The following is an 18,002-nucleotide window of genomic DNA, read 5'->3' on the forward strand; positions in this document are numbered from 1 at the left end:
TCGCAATTTAGTGTACAATACAAAGAAAAAAAAATAATCCGTTAGCTTTAACCGTTTTGCTCACAGCGCAATTTGTATAAAATTATATATGAAAATTTTTTTGCACTGTCATATATTTCAATATTTATATATGAAAATGATATTTTTTTTCATTTCTGATGGTTGCATACTAAACTTCAGGCAATGACAAAAAAAAGGAGCAAAAAATGAACTCTTAATCTTAAAAGCTAAGCGTGCTGTGATTTTTTGAAAAAAAAAAAAAAAAAAAAAAAAAAATTTCCGCTTCGGCGCTAACTCCCGAACGCCGCCGGCATACGGGAGATGTTTTTGTAAATAGAGGCTCGGCGTTTAAGGGTTAATAGGACTGAGAACAAATTTAGAAAAGACTGATGCAGTAATATGAAAGAGAATACAGTAGAAGGACACTAATTCAAAACATGCCAAAAAAGATCCCCCTGGTTTGAGAGCCCTCTTGCCGAGCCTCAACACAGATAAGGAGAGAGAGAGAGAGTAATTGGTAAAAGATTATATCATTAAAACAAGCATATAAAATGATCAACAGTTCTCATTTTACGATAATTAAACCCTATTTTTCTTACCTGGAAGATAATGAAGAGAAGCAAAAGCATATACAATATGGAAAGGCCAAAGACTATCCGCCATATAGCTGGATGAGGTCGGGTGAAGGGACCATTTGGAAATGCCATTACACTGATAATAAGGAAGAAAAACACCATTGCTGCCAGTCCTGACTGAATGTTTGACTGAATACTTTCATTCTCATCCCTGTTGAAACAAAAATCAATATGATGACATTTAATTTAAAAGAATAACATTCACCAATTGAAGGTAGAGCACAAATTTGTGAATTTTGTATTACAATGCACTAAATAATTTTCAATGACAAATTGTTCTTTACAGATACTGTACAAACCACTGTCTTAATACGAGTGTTATTTCAGTACAGGGCAGGAATTCCCTAAATGTGGAAAATCCTCATATCTCTAAATCTCACCTTTTAGAATGAAGTTTCACTCTAAATTGCTATATGTACACCCCACTTGAAAGGAGGCAGTAGTGGCCTCAGCATATGGAAATACTTCCTATCCACATACAGTACAGTACATCACAAATTTTACATGGAATTTGCATTTTACCTTACATACGAACCTGAAATTCTTTACAAAGGACTTAGCTTGCAAACATGAGTTACAAATGCTGTTTAAACTTTACTGGCAAAGTAGTCGACTATCGGCAGGTAAGGGGAAGCCCTGCCCACTTGTTGGTCTGCACTTCACTTTGTCTTCTGGATCAGGTGCCAGAGGAGAGGGGTGGCTGAGGTGAGCCATTTATGTAAAGAAATTCAGATTTGCATGTTATGAAAGTATTCACTTTTAAAATTTCATAATTGTTCCCACACAAATAGAAACCTTCATTTTTTACAGAGGAGACTTACCCACTGGTGGAGGGGAATCTACAGTAGGTACTCTATACACAAGCTGGTAGGTTCGTCCAACCTGAGAGTGTCACCTTCCTGGTCCACAGGAGCAAAGGAAAGAACTCTGCAATGCTACCATGCTGCACATATGGGATGTTTCAGTTGTTAGAATTCTGGACCATTAAGTAATGGGTTTCAACATATTCTAAGAACCCAAAATAGCAAGCTTTACAAGTCATTTGAATTTTCCCTAACATAAAAACCTTAAGTTCTTTACAAAAGGATTTAGCTTGCAAAAGCAAGCTGGAATGGCTGTTAAATTTACTGACAAGGTAGTTAACTAATGACGGGAAGGGTGAAGCCCCACCCACCTATTGGTCTGCAGTTCACTTTGCCTTTCAGTCCAGGTGCCATAGAAAGGGATGGCTGAGGTGGGCCATTCAATGTAAAGAACTTCAGGTTTGTATGCTATGAAAATAATGATTTTTATGATAAAAACGACACTTTTATAATAAAATAAAGTTTTATATATACTTACCCAGTAATTACATAGCTATTAGTTTTTAACAAGCAGCTTAAAATTTTGAAATTGCAGATCACGCTAGTTTGTTCTGGTTATGGCGATGTGCACCGCCCACTTTCAGGTGTAAGAAGAGGTACAACATAGCAAAGAGATTCAATTTGTTTATGCCCTTATGTCCAAGTGAGGGGAGGCGGGTGGGCTTCGATCATGTAATTATTGGGTAAGTATATATAAGACTTTACTTTATTATAAAAATGTTATTTTTATATAAGTAACTTACCCAGTAATTACATAGCTGATTCCCATGTTGAATGGAGGTGGGAATGTTGGACATATCTACCCAAAAACATTATTAATAGTACAGGCAGCCCCTGGTTAACGGCGATCTGGTTTAACGGGGCTTGTCTAGCGATGAAAATCAGCAAATTTTGGAGCCGAAAATCGCCAATTTCCACTTATCGGCGCCGATAAGCCCGAAAATCGCCGATTTTCGGTTAGTGGCGATTTTCGGTTATTATCACACCCCAGAACGTAACCCCTGCTGAAAACCAAGGACTGCCTGTAATGAGTTTGAGAATAGAAATTTGCTAACACTGAATCAATGTTGCTGAACCTTACCTGATAAGAGCGCTGTTACAGGTAGATACTGCCTCTGGTTGGCGCTCATCTTATCCAGTAGAGGTGAGGTGGTAAAGCCTTGAGGGCCTACTACTACAGTGGGTGCTTTGTAGCGATGGACTAATTTCTGAGGGACAGCAACGTACAACAAGATGCCCCTGCCCAGGCCGCAGTACCACACAAAATAACCAGAGTAAATAGTAAATAGTCACCATAACCACCAAAAACCAAATTAAAAACACCAATACCCAACCATTAAAACCAAAAGACTGGAGGGTACTCCAAGTACGTAGTACTCCCAGGCTCCCCAAAAAACTCAACACCTTAAGCAAGGCAAAGAGATTAAAGAAAGGGCATTGCTTTCTACGTTTCCTCCTCCAACACCACGCCAGCCACGTAAAACAGACCCAAGGTACTGCACTGGTCGCAAGCAGTCGTGATATCCCTTAAGCAATGCAATGCAAACACCGACTTGCACTTCAAAAACCTCGCTTGCACAATTGACGTGAGGGATAAATTGCACTCAAACACCAAAGATGTAGCGACCACACTTATCTCATGGGGTTTTACCTTGTAAGAGGAGAGGGAGTCTTCACTCACCATGGAATGTGCTTCCGAAATTAGGTTCCTGAGAAAAAATGCCAGGGCATTCTTAGAAAAGGGTCTAGAGGGATATTTCACAGAACACCAAAGATTCCTTGAAGTACCACGAATGTCCTTCATTCTGTGAAGATAAAACTTAAGGGCCCTTACTGGACAGAGAGTTCTTCTTCAGACGCCCCATCTCAGACAAGCTCTTGATCGTAAAAGAATGAGGCCATGGATTCGATGGCAATTCGTTCTTAGCTAAAAAGTCTAGGGAAAAGAAGCAAACTGAAATGCATTCCCCCTGAGAAAATCCGATGTTTCTGCCCAAAGCAGGGACTTCACTGGATCTCTTGGCACTGGCCAAGGCGACAAGAAAAAGAGTTTGGTTAGATCCCTTAAATAGATGGATTGCTTGGGCTCAAAACGTGAACCGGCCAGCCACTTAGGTACCATGTCTAAGTTCCAGATCAGCAAAGGTTTTTCTTTAAGCTTTGCGGTATCAAAGGACTTAATAAGGTTGAGCAAATCCTGGTTAGACGATAAGTCCATTCCTTTATAGCGGAAGACCGAGCTAAGCATAGCTCTGTAGCCTATGATAGTAGAGGTGGAAAGTCCTTCAGTGGAGTGTAGGAACAGAAGAAAGTCCGCTATTTCTGCTACAGAGGTGTTAGAAGAGGACATGTTAATTCGTCTGCACCAAGACCTGAAGATGGACCATTTAGCCTGGTAGACATTATCTGATGACTGTCTTCTACACTTCGCAATTGCGTCTGCAGCTGCTCTTGAAAAGTCCTTCTTTCAGAGCAGTCACCTAACAGTTTTGAATTCTGTTAGGGCCAGAGAAGACAGGTTTTGGTGGAACTGTCGGAAGTGAGGTTGCCTGAGTTGTTGCTTCTGTGGCAGCAGTCTTGGGAAGTCTGCAAGAAGTTCTAGCAGATCCAGGAACCACTCTTTTATAGGCCAGAAGGGGGCTATCAAGATCATGGACAGGTTTTGATGAGACCAGAATTTGTTGATGACTTGTCTCACAAAACTGAATGGGGGAAAGGCATACAGATCTTTGTCCGACCAGTCCCGCAACATTGCATCGGAAGTCGGTGATTCCCGGATGACGCGAACAAATCTATCATGGGTTTCCCTCAGAGCTTCCACAGATCCAGACAAACTAACGGGTCTAATGTCTATTCTGTGGGAAGGATCTGTCTCTTGATGGCTCAATTCGTCCACCAGAACGTTGAGTCTCCCCTGGATAAAACGCGTTGTCACTTGAGTGTCGTTCTGGTGTTACCAAAGAGGACACCTTGCTGCTTCATTCAAGGAGAATGAGTGGGTTCCCCCTTGTTTCTTGATGCATGCCAGTGCCATCGTGCTGTCTGAATGCACTGCTACTGTCCTCCCCCAAATTTCTGAAGCGAAGCACTGTAGGCCCAGAAATATCCAGTAATTCTTTTACGTTGATGTGCCAGTTTTGCTGTTCCTGAGACTGGATACCAGACATTTCTTTTAGCCCCAAAAGAGCTCCCCAACCTAGGTTCGAATGTCTGACAAAAACTCTAGGCTGGGCTTCAGAGGTTGACAGCCTCTTCCTGGAATTCCACCAACGAAGGTCCTCTTGATTTCCACCGTTATCAGGAACACAAATGAGTCCGGAAACTTTTTCCTGTTCCAGCTGGCTCTGAGGAAGAATTGGAGAGGTCTCAGGTGCAGTCAGCCCTTTGTTGGCCGAGCCGGTTGAGCTTCAGACTGTCACTTGATGGGCCGGAGTTCAATTCCTGCGGCCGGCTGATGAAGAGTTAGAGGAATTTATTTCTGGTGATAGAAATTCATTTCTCGCTATAATGTGGTTCGGATTCCACAATAAGCTGTAGGTCCCGTTGCTAAGTAACCAATTGGTTCTTAGCCATGTAAAATAAGTCTAATCCTTCGGGCCAGCCCTCTCTAGGAGAGCTGTTAATCAGCTCAGTGGTCTGGTAAAACTAAGGTATACTTTCTTTTTCAGGTGCAGTCTTCCCAGAGTAAAGAATTGTTCCAGAAATTCTTCCACTATCTGAAGACACTTTTCTATTCTCTTCGGGACTGGAAAAACTGAAAATCCTGAGAGGTGATTGTCATTCCTAAATAAGGAATCTCCTGAGAAGGGATCAGGAGAGACTTATCCCGATTAGTGAGAAGACCCAATTCTTGGGCCAAGAGAGGAGTTGTGCGAATGTCCTCCGTACACTGAGCTTTTGAGCGGGAACGTAGTAACCAGTCATCTAGATATAGGGAGATCTTTATCCCCATCAAATGAAGCCATTTCACTAGGGGAGCCAATACCCTGGTGAACACTTGCGGTGACCTCGAGAGACTTAACCACAGAGCCAGAAGTTGGAACACCTTGCCCTGAAACACAAACCCGAGATACTTTCTCAAAGTCGAATGAACTGGAATGTGAAAGTATGCATCCTGCATGTCGATGGATGCCATCCATTCTCCCTGGCGAATGGATGCAAGGACCGATTGGTTTGTTTCCATCTTGAATGTTGTCTTTTTGACAAAGACATTTAGAGCACTTAAACGGATCTCCAGCCACCCATGACTTGAGCACTACAAAGAGACAGTTGTAGAATCCCGAAGAATGAATTTCCTCTACTACCTCTAGAGCCTCTTTCTGAACAAGAGACTCCAGCTCTAGCAAGAGAGCAGCAAATCTCTCTGAGCCTGGAAAATAAGCTGTCAATTCGACAGGCTTGCGGATTAGAGGAGGTTTGTTCAAAAAGGGGATAGTGTAGCCCTCCTTCAGGACAGACACTATCCAGGGTTCCACTCCCTTTTGCTCCCACCATTCTTCATTCCTTGGAAGAGAACTTCTTGATAGAATGCTGTGGGAAAGGGAGTAGGTTACAGCGGAGCCGAAGATCTGGGAGGAAGAGTCGAAGGATCCTGGCGTCTCACAGATTGGGAGAGCAGGTCCTGAGTGTTCTTTTTCTGCAGGTCAGAGGTGATGTCCAGTACTATAGCCTGGGGAAAAAGGTGCATCTTGTCCAAGGAGAAGAGAAGGGCCGATCTCTGAGATGGGTGACGCCTTTTGAAGTAAAAGAACACCAACGCTCTCTTTTTTTAAGCACACCCATGGCGTACAGACTAGCTAACCCCTGCGTACCACTGCGAACGCCCGTCAATACAGGAAAGTACTCCTAAGAGACCCAAAGAGATTTCTTGAAGTAGCAAGGAGCAATCTCTAAGCTTGCGCGCTAGTGTGCCCACCGCCCTGTCTAGGAAGCTCATCACTTCAAAAACCTTAGAAACATTCTTGAGAAGGTGTGCTAGTTCCGAGGCTGAAAACATAATTTTGGCTGAGAAGAAAGCTGATCTCCTAGCAGAGTCGATAAGGCTGGAGAAGTCTCCCTAAGAGGAGGCAGAGACTCCCAGGGAAGGAGCTTCTCTGGTCACAAAAAACCTGTACCTCGATCTGGACAACTTGGGAGGCGGGAAACAAAAAACTGCTATGCCTTGTTCCCTCTTCTCAGAAAACCACCCTTCTACTTCCTTCAGTGCCTTCTTCGCTGAAGAGGAGAGAACCAAATTCGGTAACCTCGAAGAACCTACTGAAGGGGCTTCCATAAAGAAAGTCGAAGCAGGAGAGGGAGTAGCTGGCGAAAAGAAGCTTGGAAAAGTTGCTAGCAGGAACCTCAACAATGCAGCGTATGCCGGCGAAGGAGCATCTTGGTCTGGAACAACCTCTTCCTCAGAAGAAACAGGGGAAAGCAATAAGTTTGCTATCATCTGAGCTGTAGAAGGAGCCTTCTGAAGTAGGCTGAGAATATTATCCAGTTTGCTCTGAATCGGGTCAACTGAAGGAGGAACAATGTCCGAGAATACACTACTGTACCATGAAGTGGTGGAGCAGGTGCCAATGGGCGCTCGGGGGGCGTTATAGAGATGGGAGTCAGTGACAAAACCTGAAAATGGGAGCCTGGGCGCTTCAACACTAGTTGCTGGCTGCTGATTGTAGAGATGAAGGTGCTGGATGCGCAACTCCTGATGAAGTAGTTCCTTTATTCGATGAAGAACATCTACACATCACAAGGCGCTTCGGCGCCAATTTACGACTGTCGTCTAAAGAAGCGGAAGAGAATTGTTGTGGGCTATCCCAGTGACTGCACAAGGGGTGCACTGAATCCTTGCCCTTCTTACAAGGAACAGGAGAAGAAATCTCAAAATCCACTGGACGCCTTTTCAGCGGGCCTGACTTGTCCACATAGCGCCGTGCGCGCCTGGGACCAAATTCTTCAGAGCTGGAGGACATACACTCACTTGAAGGCCTTTCCAACAGCCTTTGGTTGCAGTCTGGGATTCAACAACAGACTGAACTGAGGGGGCGACTGCTGAGGGGCAGATCCCACCAACCTCCCTTAGGCTACCAGTTTGACTTCTCCCAGGTGCTGGGGAGTATGGCAGGGACCTTGGCCTAAGAGAATCAGAGGGCTGAACAGCCACCTCCTCCACTACCACTGCACTTGCACTGGGTGCCACGGGCTGCTCTGACTTGCTCTTATCCATTAACACTTTCACCGATGACGCTAATTTAGCGATCGATTGCACAATTAACTTCAAGCGAGAGTCAATTTTCAACTCCAGACTGACAATAGTGCTGGGATCGGAAAAGTGAGAGCCAGGTAAAGGAGAGGGTTGCACAGGCGGAGGAGATGGAATGGGATCGGAAGAAATTACAGGTGCAATTGCGTCCGACTTAGCGGATGAATCCTGACTAGCTAAAGCTTTACTAGATTCCCTAGCAATAGCTTTCCTCTTCCTATCTCTATTCTTAGGATGTGAATCTCAAGTCTTCCACTTCTTTAAATCCCAGTCGCTACACTCCTCACAACATAAATCCATTGAACATGTTTGTTCCCAACATTGAACACAAACAGTGTGAGAGTCGTAAGATTCTTTAGTCAGTCTAGTATTGCAGCCTTTGCTACAATACGTAATGCTAGAACTACTAGTGTCAGACATCCTGGAAAATTCTAAGACAAATCAAAAAATGGGCAAAAAGTCATAAACTAATGATCAAAAAACTCACTGACACTATCTTAATTATGCCAAAAGGCTAAGAAAATAAATAATTCACCAATCGAAGATAGAGCAAACAACCAGCAAAGTATAAATTTCAAAATTCAAGCTCCTGCCAACCACGTTCCTTCAACCACAGCCAGCAAAAACAAATTGGAGCTCTTTGCTATGTTGTACCTCTTCTTACACCCGAAAGTGGGCGGGGCACGTCACCATAACCAAAACACACTAGCATGACCAGCAATTTCAAAATTTTAAGCTGCCAGTTAAAAGAAACTAATAGCTATGTATATAATTACTGGGTAAGTTACTTATACAAAATCAATTTTATTGGTACTTACCCTCTATCATTAGCTTTACCTCCGGCTACTTGGCGCTGGTTCGACAACGTGTTAGAATTGATTTTATCATAAAAATCACAATTTTTAAAAGTAAATTATATTTTTCTTAACTATACAAACCCGAGGTCCTTTACATTAGGAATTACTTACAGGTGTAGGCTGGAAACGGCTGTTAAACTCTTGAGCAAGCTGGTTAGGCAGTAACTACTGCCAGGTAGGCGGGAATACCCGCCTACCGGGATGTAAACATTCTAGTTTGCCTTTCGGTCCAGGTTCAGATTGAGGGGTGGCATGAGGTGAGCATAATATGTAATGTAAAGGACCTCAGGTGTGTATAGTTAGGAAAAATACAATTTACTTTCAAAAACTGTGATTTGTTCCAACACGATATACAAACTGTCGGTCCTTTACATTAGGAAGACTCACTGGTTGGAGGGAGGAATCTGAGTGAGCCTACTGAACTGACTGGAGTTCTGCACACCTGGGTTACTCCTCCTGGTCGAAAGAGCGAGGAGGAGTACCTGAGCCTCTGACATATTGATCGGAGTGTAAGAACTGTAAGATCAAATGTCAGATACTGGACCTTTTCGCATGAGTGTGGAGACGTGACTCATACGAAATAGGCACGAAGAATCTTACAGTCGGAAGCAGTAAGGAAAAGCTGAGATAGGGTTTTCCTTATTGCCAGACTCTCTTTCCTCCCCTTGCTAGAGGAAGGAGCGGAATTGCTTCTATGATTCTAGGAGAAAAATAGAACAGGTGCTCGATGTGTAGTCTTACCGCATCAGTGCCAGGTCCAGCACACGTTGGTCCGAGTCCTATTCTCATCCAAAAGGAGTGTAGAGAATATAGGGAAATTAGATAGAAAAGAGAGGGAGAGACATAAGAATAAAAAGAGAGGCAGAGAGCACAGTGACAACGCATAAAAGCTGTTGTTATTATCGTGGATTCAAATACGCTGATCGAGGCAGGATTTTGCATGAACTCAAAAACAGTGAGCAAGTATATCGCGTTAAAGCCATAAAAACGATCATAAAAGTGGGAAGTAGTGGCCTAGCGATTAAGTTAACCAAATCATGAGTCAGCACAGCCGAAAAGCTTACAGCAGCCGGCTCTATAACCCCGCCTTCACAGGAGGCGTTTTCATGGAAATTCCAAGAAACTGGGGCTGGACTAAGTGATGTACTTCAACACCCTCCAATCAAACATGCTAAGGAGGGGTCTTTCACACACCCTCCGAAGATCACCTACAATCAAGTCTTCTAAGGAGAGATTTGAATCACACCCACTACAGTACTTCCCATCAACTATTTGAAGGGGAGGCCTTGCTGATAAATCCTTCCAATAGGACTAGAAGGTGGAGATTGCAGATAACAAGAATTCGAGGGGTTCGACAGGCAGGAGATCGACAGGAGAGGGCAGATTAGAACTGTGTCCTTTAAGGGAGAGTACGTCTCCCCTCGCTTCCATGTTCCCCATATAGACTGAGTAAAGTTAATTACTCCAGAGTGATTTCGTTTTATACCACTGTAACCTGTTAATTTTGTACTGACCTTTACAATACAGAAATTATTTCCCGGTTTACGAAGCATGTTCCGGGGTTACGACGCATCGTACGCCGATCCGACGGAAGAAATATGGCTCCAGAACGGCAGAATAATAAAAATTTGGAGGTTTTTTTTAGATGAAAAACTCAATAAAAATGCAGTTTAAATCATTTTCAATACACCCAAAGCATTAAAAGTAAGGTTTTCTTAGGATTTTTACCATTTTCGATGATTTTTCTGTTTAAAATGATTTTGGTTTAAGATGATGAGGCATGTTTGAGAACAACTTGATCTCGTGGGGGGACTGCCTGTATGTATATTTCTTAGATGGATCTTGCATTCCTCTCACTTTTAATTCCAATTTAGCCTCTTTGATAGACATCCCTGTTCGTTCTTGTAACATTTTCAATTCTGTATTGTATATGTAGTACACACACTCCTTGGACCTAGCATGATGATCCTGTCCACAGTTTACACATTTTGGCTCACTACATTTCCATTGTGTGGCATGTTCGTCAGATCCACAATAGGCACTTATAGGTTCATTTCGACAGTTTTTCTCTGTGTCCATATTTACTACAATTTTGACATTGTAGTGGCTTGGGAACATAAGGTCTCAGTTCTCTATTTTGGCCCAAAATTTTTATTTTTTGAGGTAAATCTTGACCCTCAAATTTTATTTTTGCAATTCTTAATGCTTTATTATTTTGTTTACTTGGTATTATATATACCTCACAGTCTTGAACTTTGGTATATCTCATTTTCAGAGAGTCCAACAGTATATTTTTGTCAACTGGTTCGTCATTATTTTCAGGAAGTACAATAGTACCCTGAATGCTGTTCATAGTGTCATGCTTCTTTACTTTTACATTCACATTGTTGATACTTTTTATGGATAAATAGTCTTCAGACTGTTTTTTTTTTATGGCTTCTATAAGTCACGTCTTCATTTATATTTGTCTAAACGACATTTCTTTCGTTGAGTGTCTTTTTAATAAGAAGTTTTCCAACTTTAGGGCTGAGATTTGCTGTTCTGTTTCCATGGTTAGAAATTTTGACCAACTTCCACTCCCAAAGATAGTCAAGTGTGTCAAGGTTGGGTCAAGAAGATATTTACTTTTTTTTTATTTGTTGTGTACTGAGCATAAGGATCCAGTGTGATTACATTTGGATTCTTATTGTTTTTCCAAAGAAAGGTTGTTACAGTAGGTTCCAGCACATGTCGTCATCTGTGCTTGAAGTCACTACCATCAAAGGGCCCAGGGTACTGAATCTTTATTTTCACTTAGCATAAAGATTTGAGGGAGGTGAAAAAAAAAATAACCTGAAAACCTTCAAAAGATATCATCAGCTTTTCATGGAGTTTTATTCTTCCGCTAATGGTACAAGTGAGAACTGACTCCCAAATGTCCGCTCCCTACCCTACCCCAAAGGGGATGGCACAACATGATCAGAGTGGCCCAAGTGTAAGCCAAACCCACTTGCTAGGACTGAGAGTATTACAAGAATACAATCATCCCCACCCTAATCACGTTATGGGCAAACCGGATAGAATGCCGAGAGTCCTATCCATAGAACCAGACCCCCCTGGAATCTGTGGTCCAGCCCTAACAAACAGTTCCGCCTTCGAGCTACCACTCTGGTAACTCTCAGGTCTGAACATTATTGGGCAGTTGATGGTCCTACCACAGTTCTCACTATTTAGCTTCGGATATAAACCCATTCCCAACTATGATATCTTTTCCTGTTTATCAGGTCCAGTAAATTTTACTAAAAGAGGAAAATTCCACAAATTTAATCCAAAATAATATATGATGGTATATGAGACTCTTGGACTCGAACCCAGAAACAAATTCCTGGGTTTCAAGAGCCCCCTCACCACGTCAAGGTGGTCTCATGTCGAGGGGTATTATTATTATTATTAAAATAGTTTAACCAGACCACTGAGCTGACCATCAGCTCTCATAGGGCTGGCCCGAAGGATTAGGATGGAATGACAAGTCTAGGCTAGAAGCCTAGCACTGGGACCTAATAGGTCACTTGTCAATGATGAATGAACGAAAATGAAAATGGAATTAAAAGCTGTAAAAAGGCATATGCTTTCATACTGGAACACACTCACACAATAAATACATTTAAACTAATGCTTCCATATATACTCAATAAAAGGGTATATTAAAATTCAAAATAAATTAAGTAAAATCATAAAATTTACTTGTTTTAAAATTCATTATACTGATTGATCGATTTTTTATAGTTTACCAATTAACTCGCAGCTTCTCATAAACATTAGAATCGGTACTATTGAGAATGATGAAGATCCTGACAGAATTTCTTCTATCGGTCTATTTCCAAAATTTGATAATCGCTGCAGGTTATATTTTGGACATTCACACAGTATATGCTTAACTGTTATCAGCACATTGCAATCTGGGCATTTGGGAAGAGGGCCACATGGACTGTTCATTAAGTGTCCATGTGTCAAACGAGTATGGCCTATTCGAAGACGTGTCAGAATTACTTGTGCTTGTCTCTCTCTTTGATATGACGACCTCCATTTTCCAACACTGGATTTTATCTGTTTTAATTTATTATTATTTTCAGGTTCTTCGTTCCATATATTTTGCCATTTTTTACAATAACTGTTTTTATATATCTTGTATAGTCACTGATAGGGATGTCTACATTTGTTCTTGTCATGTGGACCGCTTCTTTAGCTGCTTTATCAGCCTCTTCATTTCCCTTAATCCCTCTACATGGGCAGGGATCCAACATATTTCAATATTTTTTCCATTATTATACAATTTATGGAGTGAGAACTTTATATGTTGTACAATATTATTTTTTTTATTATAGCTTTGAATAGCTTCTATAGCACTTCTGGAGTCGCTATAAATTACAAAATTATTACACGAGACTTCTCTAATTATTTTTATGGCTGATACTATTGCACATAACTCAGCTGTAAATACAGAGGCTTTGTCTGGGAGCGAGAACTGATACGTTTTGTTTTGGGATACCGCAGCATATCCCACTCCGTATTGTGATTTAGATCCGTCAGTGTATATTGCGTAATGTGGACCTTTTCGGATTATACGCTTTACTGCATGTTGTCTATGGTATTCTGGAGTATGTGAATGATTTTTTTTATAAATATTTCAATTGTATACAAATTCTCATTTTATTCATTGTCCAAGGAGGAGGCAATTTTAATATTACAGGTAATTGTATGTGTATATTTAGCGATTCAAACAATCTTCTAGCTCTAATTGGGAAAGAAGGTGGATGATTGTTTATAAACACATCTGTTATTCCAAATAATTTTTTGGTTGGAGAATCATTTGTCTGAAATCTCAGAGCACTCTTCATTGTTACTAGCTCTCTATGGAGAGAGAGAGAGAGAGAGAGAGGTAGTTCACCACATTCAACTTGTAAAGATGTTGGTGATGATCGAAAAGCTCCTGAACATATTCTAAGGCCCTCATTATGAACTGGGTCTACTGTTTTCAGCACTGTCATCTGATGCGAGCCATATATTTCACTTCCATAATCAACGATAGACAGCACTGTTGCTTTATACAATAAAGTAAGGCTATGTCTATCGGCTCCCCAAGTAGTATTCGACAGTTTTTTAATTAGGTTTAATGCTCTTTTACATTTTGATTTCATGTATGTTATGTGGGCTTTCCAGTTCATGTGAGTATCAAATACTAATCCTAAAAATTTTGCTGTTTGGCCAATTGGTATACTATGGTTTCTGATTTTTAAGTCTATTTCTTCTCCTTTTTCCATTTTTGTTTTTATAAAACATGATTGCTTGGGTTTTATCTATGGAAAATTTAAAGCCTATAGATAAAGCCCATTCATCTATTTTCATTATGCTTTTATTAATGACTTGTTCTGCATGTTTTATTCGAGATGCTGAATATATGGCAAAATCATCCATATACAGGTTATTTTTATTACCAATTGGTAGATTTTTACTGATATCATTAATTGCTAAAGTAAACAGTGTGCCACTAAGGACGCTTCCCTGTGGAACACCGTTTTCAAGAGGAAATGTTCTAGACAGAACATCATCAATTCTCACCTGAAAACTGCGATTTGTCAAAAAGTTTTGTATAAACTTAGGTAAATGTCCACAGATGTTGTTGTTTTGTAAAGTTTTTAATATAGCATACCTCCATGTAGTATCGTATGCTTTTCCAATGTCAAAAAGGACAGCTACAGTAATTTGTTTTCGTTCAAAACCTCTGCGTATATGGTCTTCTAAGTTACAGAGAGAATCTAATGTAGATCTGTTACACTGTGACCCGAACTGAGTGGGAGTTAAAATTTTATTTTCTCTAACGTGCCATGTTAGTCGAGCATTTACCATTTTCTCTAGCAATTTGCACAAACAACTTGTTAAAGAAATTGGTCTGTAATTGTTTACATTACTGGGATCTTTTCCAGGTTTGGGGATTGGAATAATTATAGCTTAACGCCATTCATCAGGAAATAAATTTCTAAGCCATAAGTGGTTATAAAACTCTAACAGGTATGTCTTTGCCAAAGGTGCTAAATGGCATATCACTTCAAAACAAATATTGTCACCTCCAGGGGCAGATTTATTGCTGTTCAACAGAGCAAATTCTAGCTCTTCCATATTAAATTTTCTATTATAATATTTCTGAGTCCAGTCCCGTGTCAGCCGGTGAAATTCCATTACAGCACGAATTTCCAGGTATAACAATGCTAGATATACCAGAGAAAAAGAGCTTTCAGGAAAGCTGGGGTTACTACCCCCAGTCGAGCGTCTTCTAGGAAGACGTCGGTATAAAGAAGGGTGAGTGAAATACCACTACCACGGAAATATACTCGAAAGATCTCTCCTTATCAAAACCCCGGAACAGAGCGGTGAGCCGTTACAGCCCTACACTCAACACCGCCAGGACAGCGACACCAGCGCCACCTACTTTATTCCATTTTCTAGCACGTGACAAATTCGTTTCTTTTGTGTGCTCGTCTCTCTTATTTGGATTATTTTTCTGCATCTATGATGGCATCGAGCACCTTTTCCATCTCTAAGTTAAGTACCATCTTCTTGTGGGGTTTTGTTCTGTTTTTTGGCTGTTTTGGTCTCGTATTTTCATAAATATTGAGATCTTATTATGACGCCACGGCGTCCCCGCCAGCCATGTCGACCCATGAGGCGACTCCTTCTGTTCTTTCGGTTGGAGTTGTCTCCTCGTCGTTATAGATAGATTTTAACCCCTTGGTTCCCTTCCTGGTGGTTCCTCGGTGGCTCCCCTCCCTTTTGGTTTCTTAATTACATTTCATTCGACCTATCGGCCTTTATTAGGGTGATGCCCCGTCCAAGTATCCCCCCCAGGTTGAGTTCCTTTTTATTTTTGGTCTCAAGTAGGCTAATTATTTTATGCTTGAAGATGGTGCTCTCTTTTATTTTTAGTATATTTATTTATTTTAATTGTTTTAAGTTTTGTTGTTTACCTCTGGTGGTAAGCGGCAGCCTCAGATCTAACCGCTCCCGAGGTAGGCTACGCTCCCTATTGAGCACATTTTGATTTTAATTGTTTATGTGTGATGGTATTTTGTGTGTGTAGGCTTGTTTGCTTCCATCCCCTTGCCCTGGGTGTGGAGATCAGGTTGAGGGAGTTTTGGTTGCTGTTTCCTCCGGTGTCGTTTTTGGTGGGCAGAGTGAACCCCTTAGTTCTCTTCCTCCATTTGGGGAATCGAGTTCTTTGGATGTGTTTCCTCTAGGCTAGTCGCCCTTCCTCAACCCCTTCTCGATCCCGGTTGGCTCTCGGCACAAAATTTCTCTCCCTGTTGCTTCCTCCTCCCTTTGCACTCCTCCCTCTTTCCTAACCTATACTAGGTTAGGTCCATATTAGGCTTCGCCTAGGAAGGAGTCGGGCTTTGGGTTGCGTGAGCTCCCAGTAGTAGGCTACCCTTCCAAGTTCATTTTTGGAGGGAAGGATGCAGTTGAGCGGGTGACATGTTTCTCCCTGTCTCCTGTTCCCTTCCTGGTAGCCTACTTCTCTCCCCTACTCCACCCTCCCCAGCCTTGCGACTACTCGTGCGGGTGACGCTAGATGGCGTTTTCTCCGAGTTCAGGGACTCCTCCTATTGGTAGAGGGATTCGCTCCCTCCCATACCGTCCCTAGCTTCGCTGTGGTGGGGTTGGTGGTTTGTTTGCTCGAACGTGTTCGAATCACTATCCCATACCTCTCGTCTCCCCGCCGGGTTACGTAGATAGGGTGAAATATAATTGCTCCGTCTTATGTTATGAACATCTGAGCACTTTGCCCGTCTTGTTTCTCCGGCGGGAAGTAAGGGCGGAAGTTTTTACATCATGTAAGGGAAGCGGACCCTCCGGTCTCCGGAGTATTTACCATCACTTGTTATTATTATTATTATTGTTATTATTATTATTATTTTTATTTTTGTTTTTAATTTTCATTAATTTTAGATAAATCTGTTTATCTACAGGAGTTCGCTCCTTTATTTATTTTTATATACGTGAGTCCGGTCCTACACCCGGGGCTCCGCCGTTATTTTTCTGGCAGCCCTTATGGTTAGTTCCTGGTTTCTCGTTCCTTCATTCCCCGGAGTCCTCCGGGGTCTGAAAACCCTTACCTTCCACTCTGTGCATTTAGAGCTTATTGGCCCAGTTTATCATAGGGAGTTCTTCTCCGCCGGAGTATTCCGGTTGTAGTTGAGTTTCCGGCCTTGCCGGGCTTTAGATTGCTTAGAGTGTGAGGTTCATGTACTTTTTCTTACAGACTGTTCGCTGTGAGGAGCCGGGGTGTACCGCCTCCCTTCAACAACCCTACGGGCACGTAGTATGCCGGACCCACGCTGGTTGTGCGGTCCGACTTGACGACCTGGTTGTTTGGCACCCCGATGGTTGTGAGGTTTGCTTTGCTCTCTGCTCAACCATCCAGGATGAGTCGGTAAGTGACAGTCTTTTTTCCCCCGGTTCATGCTCCTCATATTGTATATTGTTTAAAGGTTCCCGGTCTGGCTTTTTCGTTCCTAACTAATTGCTGGTTTCCTTGCAGGCGGACGAAGCTTCCAAGAAGTCTGCCTTGGAATCCCTCCGGGCCTGGGTGGCTGGGTTCGGCAGGAATGTTCCGTCGGGGAAGCCCTACGTCCTCGACGCCAGGTTGAGGGACTTGCTTTTGAGCGCACGGGTGGCGGCCGCAGTGCCTGAAGATCTTGCCACCCCAATCATCCAGCAAATCCGGGATGCGACCCAGCCACCTCAAGTGGATATCCTATACGCTGAGGTCTCGGAGGATGTAGCCGCCTTGGATCTCAACCTGGAACCAATGAATACGGAGCAGGACCAGGTGGTAAGTGGTGAGGTAAGTGAGGTTGTTGGGGCGGGCCCCCTCTGTTTGACTCCCCTGCTTCATCAGTATCTTCATTTGCAGGTTTTGTGAAGTCTTCCTCCTTGGGTGATAGAGCTCCGTCTGCTATCCCCAAGTTGAAGTTGAAGACTTCATGGAAGGCGAAGGGCTACAAGTCCTCGACTTCCAAGAAGGCATCGCCCTTCCCCGTCGAAGGCTAAGGTTTCAGGACCTGTAGCCTCCGGGAGCAAATCTAGTTCCTCCAGCAAAGGCGCGAGTAAGAGGGCTGCAAAACCAAGCCCTCCTCGCCAGCCTGCTTTTGATGCAGAGGCCTTTGCCACTCAACTTTATAAAAAAAGTTTATGGAGGACCTAGACTCCAGATTTGACAAAATCACTGATAAGTTGGCCAGTTATGATAACATACTGGCAGGTATGGCTCGCCCACCCCAGCAGAACCACAGTATGTTATCCCCGACACTGCGGACCTCCCCCGTTCGATGTCGGTAACCCTTGGCGTTCAGACTCCGGGCCATCC

At 42.4% G+C, this 18,002-nt stretch overlaps 1 protein-coding gene across 1 annotated transcript in view; it reads right to left on the bottom strand.

Annotated features, from left to right (window-relative positions):
• Window positions 1-18,002, bottom strand: part of LOC136841702 (phosphatidylserine synthase-like) — a 419,092-nt gene that overhangs the window by 354,742 nt on the left and 46,348 nt on the right. The window contains exon 2 of the mRNA XM_067108922.1: window positions 600-786. Within this exon, the coding sequence (XP_066965023.1) occupies window positions 600-786 (187 nt within the window). The remainder of the gene's footprint in view (window positions 1-599; window positions 787-18,002) is intronic.

The sequence above is a fragment of the Macrobrachium rosenbergii genome, chromosome 9 (genome assembly GCF_040412425.1).
Source record: "Macrobrachium rosenbergii isolate ZJJX-2024 chromosome 9, ASM4041242v1, whole genome shotgun sequence".
In the NCBI taxonomy this organism is placed as follows: Eukaryota; Metazoa; Arthropoda; class Malacostraca; order Decapoda; family Palaemonidae; genus Macrobrachium; species Macrobrachium rosenbergii.